At 37.5% G+C, this 10,791-nt stretch overlaps 2 protein-coding genes across 3 annotated transcripts; one reads left to right on the top strand and one right to left on the bottom strand.

Moving 5' to 3' along the window:
- Nucleotides 1–5,095: 5,095 nt before the first annotated feature.
- Nucleotides 5,096–6,992, bottom strand: LOC146735222 (uncharacterized). Of its 2 annotated transcripts, none has more exons than XR_014931334.1 (2): nucleotides 6,403–6,992; nucleotides 5,096–5,569 (listed from the first exon to the last, which is right to left on the bottom strand). XR_014931334.1 is itself a non-coding variant. In XM_085506778.1 (2 exons), the coding sequence occupies exons 1-2, from the start codon at nucleotides 6,141–6,143 to the stop codon at nucleotides 5,278–5,280; spliced, it is 324 nt and encodes a 107-aa protein (XP_085362904.1). In that variant the 5' UTR covers nucleotides 6,144–6,369; the 3' UTR covers nucleotides 5,096–5,277. The 2 variants fall into 2 exon arrangements, 1 of the variants encoding a protein (XP_085362904.1); XM_085506778.1 differs by lacking the exon at nucleotides 6,403–6,992 and adding an exon at nucleotides 6,112–6,369.
- A 787-nt stretch (nucleotides 6,993–7,779) lies between these two features.
- LOC100369114 (uncharacterized) lies at nucleotides 7,780–10,336 on the top strand. Its single transcript, XM_002730790.4, has 3 exons — nucleotides 7,780–7,861; nucleotides 8,777–9,148; nucleotides 9,870–10,336. Exons 1-3 carry the CDS (start codon nucleotides 7,780–7,782, stop codon nucleotides 10,043–10,045), a joined length of 630 nt encoding a protein of 209 aa, XP_002730836.1. The 3' UTR covers nucleotides 10,046–10,336.
- Nucleotides 10,337–10,791: the final 455 nt, after the last annotated feature.

The following is a 10,791-nucleotide window of genomic DNA, read 5'->3' as shown; positions in this document are numbered from 1 at the left end:
ATGTATGTGCATTTGTTTCATGATCTCATTAACGATAGCCAAATGGGGGCCGCTTTAAGGCCGAAAATGCATTGAAATCGCACATTTTCACCATTCCGGACCCGTATCTCAGTTATGCATGGATGGATTGTGTTCAAATTTGGTACATACATTAAACATAATAGGACCTTGATGCACGTCTTTTATTTTTTTCGGATCGAGTTCGAAATGGCCGACTGGCGGCCATTTTGTTAAAGAATTCAGTTCTGGATCCGTATCCAAGACATGTCTGGATTGATCAAGTTCAAACTTCACACACACATGGTACATCATGTCACAAATAGATATGTGCATTTGTTTCATGATCTGCTTAACAATAGTGGAATGATGGCCATTTTAAGGCCGAAAATGCATCAAAATCACGTATTTTCACAATTCCAGAACCGGATCTCAGTCATGCATGGATGGATTTTGTTCAGATTTAGCACAATGTGTTGTACATATGCAGGTGCATTTCGGTCATGATCTGCTTTGAATGTATATGTCACTCAAATATGAACGGAACGGGGACGTGTCATTGACAATGACTTGTTTCAAATACAGATTAGTGCAAAATAGAATGTAATTTTCCAAATATTGATGGGAATATTGGTAAACATGTGACATTACTACCCCCCACCACCACCACCACCACCACAACCACAACCAACACCACCACCAACACCACCATCACCCAACACACACAGATTCACACGTAGCAATAACTGTACTTGGTATATGTAAATATGTAGGTTTTACGTTGGTATTGGTTTTACATTGATACCGGGTTCTTTTCTCGCATCCACGGACGAGTTATCGGTTTCAATGCAAATATGATATAAATTATCATAAAATAATATTAAAGGCATTGGACGACGGTCATTGGTTGTTTAAACCGGACGTTGCGCCACATTGACTTCAGACTTCGGACTGTTAACTTCCGGCCTTTTCAAACAACAGTGCGTACTGTATGGGAGTATACTGCTTATGTGTTTTTATTTCAGGATCGAACCGTGCTATTCACGGCTATTTCATCGCATTTACAGCAGGAATAATAGTATATTCAACCTAGCAACACCATTTACAGACACTCCATGGGTTTTTCGTATTAGTTGTTCGCCGTGTTTGATCACAGGGAGCCCAGAAACTATAATCAACTGTAGTACGCAGTGTTTATGAGCGGGGGGGGGGGGGGGTTATCGGCTGGTATCTAGTGTAAGAAATAGACAAGGGATGAAGGCTCCAGCCACAAAACAGACGAAAAGAATGAAAAATAAAATCTAAAAAAAATACTAGGTTGAAGAATATTAGTTGCTCCTTCAAATTTTGCCAAAGCCTTGCCTACATTTTACCGATATCTGCAGAATAAATAAAGAAAACTACACAAATTGACTCCATTTAGGAATTCCTAACGGTTTGCCCGAACGCACGGCAAAGTTTGGAGGCGTGGCCTGTAGCATTTGGCAACAACCAATCACAAGACTGGTTACGAACTAGTTGAACAAGGCTAACCGAGTCGTGACCTCGATGTGGTTCGTAACTAGTCTTGTGATTGGTTGTTGACAAATGCTGAACAGGCCACGCCTTCAACTGTGCCACGCGTTCGGGCAAACCGTTAGGAATTCCTAAATGGAGTAAATTTGTGTAGTTTTCTTGATTTATTCTGCAGATATCGGTAAAATGTAGACAATGCTTTGGCGAAATTTGAAGGAGCAACTAATATTCTTCAACCTGGTATTTTTTTTATATTTTATTTTTCATTCTTTTCGTCTGTAATTTCGAGTTTAAAAAATGTGAGCTGGCTGGAGCCTTCATCCCTTGTCTATTTCTTACACTAGATACCAGCCGATAACCCCCCCCCCCCCCCCCCCCCGCTCATAGAGACTGCGTATTACAGTTGATTATAGTTCCTGGGCTCCCTGTGGTTTGATTGTGGCTGAGCATTGTCCGACGAATGTCAACAAAACAGTACCTCGACTCGTGGCGGCGGCTCTCGCTGTGCACAACAAAATTGATAATTTTGATCGTAGTTCTCGAAAAGTATACCCAGCGACACTGTACTATTATGGCAGATCGAATGAATTTGAACATTGCCGTGGATAAATATGTGTGCTAATTTTGCTAGAAAGTTGTGAATCGAAAATGTAAACAGACACTCAAGATGGCCGCCGTTGTCTGAGGTCACGCTGTCAATTGTTGTTGTTGGGTGATGATTATACACGTGGAGATACGATTGTCTTCGATGTTTTTATTTTTGGACCACTTTTAATTTCACTTTACATGTGCCATATTCTTGAGCATATAAATGGAGTCGTTTGACATTTTTTTACTTTAATTAATTTTCATAGCAAATGTGGCATTTACACACAATTACAATACATATAATTCTGAAACCAGTATTCTATTTCTAATTGGAGATTTCAAGTGTAGCACATACAACTGGTATATTACTAGTATATATTTGGTGCATGTGGTAAACCTTTCATCAATCCCAGTTAGCAACCCATTTTAGATTTGTGATGCGAATATTTCTGTGATTACATTTATATTTGGTAATAGGGTTGACCATTGGAAAAAAGAAATTTGGGGGGTTGAACTTGTGTAAAAATTATTTTATTCCGTCACCTTGTTATGGTTTTCATGACAGTGTTGCTGTGAATTTTTTTTTTTTTGATTTTCTCTTTCAAGTATGTTTTCATTTTTTTTTCTGTAAGGTTGCATGTAGATTTTGTTTTTCAAAATTTAATAATTTTTTGTCTGCATTTCACCATCTCTCCCAGACTTTCTAATGATAAATAGAATATTTAACTTCATAAAAGTTTCTATTAAAAAAGACAAAATCTACCCGTTACTGAATACAGATCCACGTAATTAGGCCTTAGTTACAGTTCATCATGCTTACAGCCAGAAAATGAACAGTAGAAAACAATACTGAAATGAATATTCAGCTGTCTGTTTTTGTTCCTCATTTAAATTGTTATTTTGTAAATTGGAGAAAAATTCCAGTCAAAAGTGGTTAGGTTTGTTTAAATTTAGCCTTTCAAGTAAAATTATTACATGTTATTGGCAACTTTCAGTGCATGTCTAAACTGAGCGATAGACAGGTAACTGCATACAGTGGGGATGTGGCGAAGTTCCTCCTTATTTTTAAATGAATCGTTCATTCTGTTTCTAGAAACTGGCAAGAAAAGATGGTTGTCCTCAATTCAAGTTTTCCTGTTTTTCAATAATTTGCTAAAAAGTAAAAATATAATTTTTTTTTTCAACAATTATATTTATTATGAAAATATAACAAGCAGGGAAACAACAGACTGTATGCGAGTCCAGGAGGTTGCCAGGGAGAGAGATGTCAGAACACAATTACAAAAATCTCTACAGAAAATTACACATTGGTGATTTGTTTTTATTTACATTTATCCATTTACAATACATTTCTCTAGGTTACTTGAGGGCATGTCAACAGTTTAGCCACTCTTCAACAATCTTGACATGTGCACACCTTTTGTCACAACCTTTGTATGAACTTCATTTACACAATTTTTGACTCCCGTGTGCGAAGCACAAAAGGGAGTCTTTGCAGTTACCCTGTCTGTATGTCTGTATGTATGTCACTTTTTTTGTTCCACCGTTATCTCAAGAACCACTAATCAAATTTTGGTGAAACTTGGTACATAGATGCTCTGAGATAATGCACAGAGTTGATTAGGTTTTGGTAAAAATCTATGAATATTAATTACCTAATTTGCATGATAATTAGCTGATTTTTAGCTGTTCCAAGACTGTTCCACTGATATCTGAAGAACCACTCATTGGATTTTGATGAAATTTGGCACATGAATGCTCTGAACTAGTGCGCAGATTTGATTAGTTTTGGGTAACTATCTATGAATATTAATTACCTAATTTGCATGATAATTAACTGATTTTAAGCTGTTCTATGACTGTTCCACTGAATTTTGAAGAACCACTCATTGGATTTCAATGAAACTTGGCACATGGATGCTCTGAACTAATGCGCAGATTTGATTAGTTTTGGGTAAAAATCTGTTAATATTATTAATTACCTAATTTACATAATAATTAATCAATTTTCGGCTTTTCCACTGATATCTCAAGTACTAATCATAACATTTCAATAAAACTTGGTACATAGGTGTCATATGACACTGCACATACCTGATAGTTTTTAGGGTAATATCAGTACATATTAATTACCTAATTTGCATAATTAATTAATTTTCAGCTTTTGATATTTCGAGTGGTAATGATCACGTTTCAATGAAACTTGGTACATAGTTACTTGAGGACTGTGCAGAGATCTAATTAGTTTTTGGGTAAATATTTGTGCATATTAATCACCTTATTAGCATAATTAGTTAATTTTCAGCTTTTCACCTGATATCTCAAGTACTAATCATCACATTTCAATGAGACTTGCGACATAGATATTCTAGGACTATGCAGAGACCTGATTAATTTTGGGATAAATAATTGTGCCTTTTAATTACCTAATTTGCATAATTAGTAAATTTTTTGCTGTTCTATGATGTCTAAAAACCACTCATTGGATTTCAATGAAACTTTTAAAGAGTACCCATCACATTTCAATGAACGTAAGACTATGCACTATATTAGTTTTTGGTAAATATTTATGCTTCTTAATCACCTAATTAACATAACCAATTAATACTGATATCTCAAGTATTGATCATCACATTTGAATAAAACTTGGTACATAAATGCTCTAGGACAATAGACAGTCTGATTAATTTTGGGTTAAAATCTGTTCATATTAATTCTCTAATTAGCAAAATAATTAATATTTTTTTGGTTCTTATCACATTTCAATGAAACTTGGTACATTGTGCAGACATTATTAGTTTTACACTTAAATCTGTTCATATTAGTTACCTTATTTGCATAATTAGTTTTCAGCTATTCCATCACTATCTCAAGTATAAGTAATTTTGAATTAATTTTTAATGTGTCTCCAAAACTCTCAGCACACGGGAGTTCTTTCTAAGCTTTCTTTGATTGTAACTGCATTTAAATAAATTTAATTCAACTGGAACATATGTGTCTGGAAGCAGATTTTTTAATATAAGAATTAACAAGGATGTGTACGACAAGCAGATGCAAAGTTGATATCAATAATAGACGGTGGCTAATGTGTACCAAAATTCAGTCCAAGATTTTCACAGGACATACACATACATCATAAAGGGCCATAAGCTGAGTTTGGTGTCACTATTGAGGTCCTTATGAACTGTGGCAGTCAAAAAAAATCCTGCGGTATGAGTTTTCAAGTACAGCCATGGCAAAAATTTCATAGATTTGCAGCAGACTTATTTGACATCTTATCTCGATCCGGAAATAAATGGTTGTAGCACAGTCCAGTGTTTGAACTAGCAAAGCTAATTCCAACAAATGACATGCCAGATCGTGATCAGTCCTAAAATTTCCCTTCTTTTTCACATCTTTCCATAATATAAAGGTCTCTTCCTGCTGTAAATCAATTCGCCACCTTTTATGTCTCATTCTGCTTGATATACTGGAATGGAAAACAGATTTACATGATTATTTTAAATATATCCCAATTCAAGGAAATGTTTAAAGTTGAGCAGAACTAACAAAAAATGTAAATTAAATTTGACCTGGTCAATTTATGTTTATAGTAGCAGGTAAAATTGACTCCGATTCAAAGCAAAAGTTATTTGCAGTGTTGTGGGCATGGAGCTAAAATACAATTTACAAGTGTCTGTATTGCAGTTATATTATTGTTAAGAAATTCATGAATGATACTAGACTAGACTGTTACTATATAAATTCCACTGTAAGGCATTTTACTTCAATTATTTCGGCCAATTATGGGTGATTTTTTTGTAAATCAAATTCACAATTTTCCGTGAGAGCGGTTACCCCCCCCCCCCCCATGCCGTTTTATTGTCTTGTCCATGCATGAAAAAAACGCCTCGTAGTATTACTCGTGTGTAGTACTAGTACTTAAACAAAGTATAACGGACAATACACATTTACAATAATCCTCTAGAAGACGACTAATACAGAACGATCAATCCGGGATTCGGTCCGTACCCCGCATTCCGGTCCACAACACGAGCGGCCATCTTTTTTTTTTTTTTTCGGAGTTAACATTTCTCAACATAAAATTCATAGACACATGACAATTACGATATAAATATGGAGCGATCGCAGTTTATTTTCGACTAATCGCCGTCTGTCGTCGAAATTCGAAGCATACAGGGACACGTTTTTGTTGAAATCAGTCGTCGATAGGGAAGTGCAAGTGCACAATCATGAAACATTTTCATAATCGAATAAGTCACTCTCAACTTTGAAAATAACAATAAATATACTCATACTTACTGGAGATAAGATCCCTATTGCGAGTTTCTGTACCGTGGACGATGATATTGCAGCTAGTTTACGAGGATGGCTTGGATGTTTTCGGTGACCCACACATACGAGTAAAAATCAAAGATGGCGCATGTACAGGATGCGTTAGTCGTCGAAATAAGTTTCATAAACACACTTTCTGTACAACTCCGAATTATAAAAACTATTCAATAAGAACTATACATCATACCGCTCAAGATAGAAAATCGTTTGAACGGAGAAATAGAGGCACAGTCGAGTTAAAAGTGGAAACCGTAACCTGTCTAGCAATGTTTACAGTTTGAATTTCGCGACTGAAATGATACTACTTCCGGCTAAACAACCAATGGCCGTCGTCCAATGCCTTTAATGTCTAAGATTCGTTAAAAGTGTCTTGTATACATGCTTCGACCAGAGGTACATTACTTGGGGTTTGTAACTACGGTGACATGATACCAAGATCCCGTCACAATCTCGCTCTCGCATAAACGTTCCAACTCAGAAAAAATGCGAATGCGCATGCCCGAGGTAACTAGGATACTGGGATGTCCAGGTGGATCAAAATAGCTGCCCACGATATGACGGATTACGAGAACTATATTTTCTGTACATTTTCGATGTATTACATTTTTCACTATGATAGTGACAAGAAAAGTTTATTTTTTTCATTACAAACCTTGAACATTGATATGCGTCATGTCAGAAGGTCGTAGCCCCAGTCTCGCTATCTACGAGAAGAGACTTGAATGGGATCTTGACATGATGTCACCATACAGTACTATGCGAGTTGCAAACCTTAAGTAATGTACCTCTGCTTCGACAGAATAAATAATTTAAAGAAATAATCAGTAATATATGACAGAATAATAACAAGGTTACCTTTTCAAAAAAATCAGTATGAGAGAATCTCATCCAAATTATTGTGATATAAAATTGACTATGAGTTGTTGATGCCGTCTGTCGATGTATTTTGAAATTGAGACTACATATTTAAATGCTTCGAATTGCATGTACACGCACACGGGGTCAATGCGATATGCGGGGGGCGTGAGGCGGCTCTCAGATTGGTTTGTTTGTTATATAATCGCTTTCTTGGTAAATGTGGAGACGCACAAAAGGCGAACATACATATGTGAGGGCACGTCGCTGCATTTTGTTATCACGTGGACCTCACGAACCCACAGTCAGCAAAAGAACAATGCATCACGGTACATTCTTAGTTATCTTTGCCACTGAGTGGTTGTTTTTGCTCTAGCGGTCCGCCTAAAGTTTACCCTAGTATAAAAGACAGCTAAACTACGCCTAATCCATTGATAACGTGCAGCCAAGTTGAAATCTGGTTTGGATCAGTGATTTGACGGAGCTGAAATGGAGTGGCATCTAGTATCGGTGTTTTTTGTTGCAGCGTGTATGTTTCATTCTGTTATTCTGATCAAAGATGCAGAGATTGGTAAGTATGATGAGTGATCGCCCGCAATAATTCCCGGACGGAGCTCGCAGCACGGTGACGGGGTTACGGTCGATCGTGTTAGATTAAAGCGTGCAGAATTTCAATGAAGTCACAATTTGACATATATCATTGTTCGTGAGAACGATATATCGAACTAAATTTTCTAACTCAATATCCATGAAATATTCGTTACAAGCTTAGTCTAGTTTTTTTATGATACGTTAGTGATATCAGCAGCAGAGCGATCGCGGGATTTTGGAAATCTCTCAAGGTTGCGGCGTTCATTTATCTATGTGTGGGGTACATTAATCACCTGGGTGGAGTGTATTTATACTCTTGGTGGGGATATTCATCCCCTGGGTGGGCACATTTATTTCTTGACGAGTACATTTATCTCCTTTGTTTGGTGTGTATACCCCCTTGAGTGGGATACTCCCGAACGTTCCCAGTAAGGCGACAGCTAACACATTTTCTAATATGAGCATGCAAACTTCTTGTACGATAATTTCCGAAAGCGGTGCCTGTAACTATTAATCAAATTCTTTTTTTGGTATACAGAGGGAAAAAAATGAAATGTTTCATCGGCTGAATATTTTCGATGTTTTTTTTTCCCAAAACAACATTTATTACACAAAGGTGTAAGGCGTCAAAAAATGGAGTGTAAATTGGGTGGAAATATATTTTTTAACGACAACATTTGAACCTTGGGGCCGCATATTTGTCAATTCAGTGTACTGTGACGTCATAGAGTTTGATTATTTCCTATTCCCAAAGCGCGGTGATACCATATAGTTGATTTTTTGTTTGTTTGTTTTTTCAGCGCACAGCGATGTCATTGTTTGAACCTCACACTAGTAATACAACTAGTCTGTAATTTTATTAACAGTCTGAGTTTGAACGTGTTTTTTTTTCCAGTCAATAGCCGCGGCGTCGTGATCCAGCGAGAGAATGATAATCTGGATAAAAAAGAACAGACTAGTCGCCAAGAATCAAATTCGACAAACTCTGCCACGAAGCGACACCATCACCTCCATATTTTAAAAGAACGCGTGGAAACACTGGTCAAGCACGCAGAGGCCGCGCCCACCGACGGTGCCAGTGCTAACATGGTGGAATGTCTGGACTGCAGTACTGGTTGTTACCCACTCCTTGGATCGTGCAGAGAAGGGTGCAAAGAAACGTGTTCCGCCTTGCGACTTGAGCCGTACTGCGTGTACAGAAGAGACCACAAAATATACCAGTGCCAGTGCACCACCAAGGCACAGTACAGACCAGGGCTGATTATCAGTGAGTGTAAATCCCTCCTTTGGGCTGACTATTAAAACCAGAGCTGGGTGGGCACCCTTCTATATTAGGGACAGCTGAATAGAAGATTTGCGGTTTTCAAGTAGGCGTGACATGCCGTTCAATTACGTTAACAACGCTGCGTGCTATAAAGTTCGTGCATGACGCGCACCTTCAAAAGCTCGTGTTCTTCCAATATTACAATAGTATTAAAGGGCGGCAGTCGTCGCGCTGCGCATGTGCGACATTTGTGTTAATAAACATTGATTTTCCCACAATCCAATGCGCTTTTCTAATGGAATCACAAATATGAGATTTGACCAGGGCGCGACTTACACTAATTACTGCCGATGACTCCTTCAATACAGTATAGACACAGTCCCTCTATAGATAGAGGGACTGTGGTATAGAGTATCGAACTACGCCTTTAACAAACAAGCATATTCTTCCATATCGCATTTTCAATATGTAAATCAATGATGACGCAAACAAGTCGTCGTCTATCGTATTGAACAGCTATCAATATATTCATCGCTTTAAAGTTGTTGTCATATTGCGTCATGGAATGCGCAGGTGAAAATAAATGCTCCTCGTCCCAGGGACCTTAGCGCGACTTGGTGAGTGAGTGAAATTCACCCAGAGAGTAACATTATACCCGTGCATAGGCTTCAGAGCGTGCCAAATATCAAATAGTTTCATATTTTTAATATATATTTGTTTACAGCCGATGACTATTATGGTCTGGATTGTTCAGAAGGCTGCCTGGATGCAAATATGTACGATCAACAACGATGTCACCGCTACTGTTATTTCCAGTGTCAGGGGCCATGGTCTGGGTCGAGACCGTGCTACTTCGCATACGAACAGAGCGTATGGCAATGCGAGTGTTGGTATGACTGAATCAACGTGTCCGGTTGGTGACGACGAGTATTTCGAAAACAGGCTTTTCAGTTCATTGACCGGTAACTGCATTGCTAGAGTTTTCATTATTTTGAAGTTGTTTTCGGCTAATAATTAAACAATATCACTCTTTTGTATTATCAAGATGCGGTATATTTATATTTTGCGTTATATGCTTGTATTTACGTTTTTTATTGATAATTTATGAAATATTTCGGGAAACATTGTATGCAACATTCTATAACATTTTAAACTGGCATATTATAGAAAATAAATAACTTTTTCTACTTCTCTGTATTGTAGAAATAACACTACACGATACACTATTATTTCTGGTAGAGTAGTTCGGTTGAACTGTCGGGCTTATTATTGTTTTCTGTGCATTTCCACTGACTGAGAGGTTAGCTGTGTACGATGCGATTCCATTCTAGTAAGCAATTGTTTACCATTATCATATACCCCGTGTCACGCCCGGCACAGCGCGCCCGGTTTTCATCAATCAAAACAAAACGCGTCATTCTAAATTACATCGTGTGTTTAATTAAGTTCACGCCGTGATGAAATTGTAATTGCACCTATAAGGTATATGATAAAACATTTATGAATTGGATGCGGTCTTTGCAAGCCAAAGGCGCGTACGATTGGTATCCCATTCCCTTCTCTGTCTATTAATGATCCATCACTTACGCCATGTCGGGTGAATATAATGGTTTCATTTGCACTACAATTAATGTTTTCTAGGTAGA

The sequence above is a fragment of the Saccoglossus kowalevskii genome, chromosome 13 (genome assembly GCF_978046115.1).
Source record: "Saccoglossus kowalevskii chromosome 13, keSacKowa6.1, whole genome shotgun sequence".
Classification (NCBI taxonomy): domain Eukaryota; kingdom Metazoa; phylum Hemichordata; class Enteropneusta; family Harrimaniidae; genus Saccoglossus; species Saccoglossus kowalevskii.
The sequence above is the reverse complement of the archived record's forward strand: the minus strand, read 5'-3'. Positions and strand labels throughout refer to the sequence as shown.

What these genes read in the sequence shown, in the direction of transcription:
- LOC100369114 (XM_002730790.4), top strand. Translation starts at nt 7,780, where the DNA reads ATGGAGTGGCATCTAGTATCGGTGTTTTTTGTTGCAGCGTGTATGTTT. An exon ending in GATCAAAGATGCAGAGATTG is followed by an intron (nt 7,862 to 8,776) that starts GTAAGTATGATG and finishes TTTTTTTTCCAG; the next exon opens with TCAATAGCCGCGGCGTCGTG. An exon ending in CAGACCAGGGCTGATTATCA is followed by an intron (nt 9,149 to 9,869) that starts GTGAGTGTAAAT and finishes ATTTGTTTACAG; the next exon opens with CCGATGACTATTATGGTCTG.
- LOC146735222 (XM_085506778.1), bottom strand. Translation starts at nt 6,143, where the DNA reads ATGGCCGCTCGTGTTGTGGACCGGAATGCGGG. An exon ending in GTTGTGGACCGGAATGCGGG is followed by an intron (nt 5,570 to 6,111) that starts GTACGGACCGAA and finishes TTTCCATTCCAG; the next exon opens with TATATCAAGCAGAATGAGAC.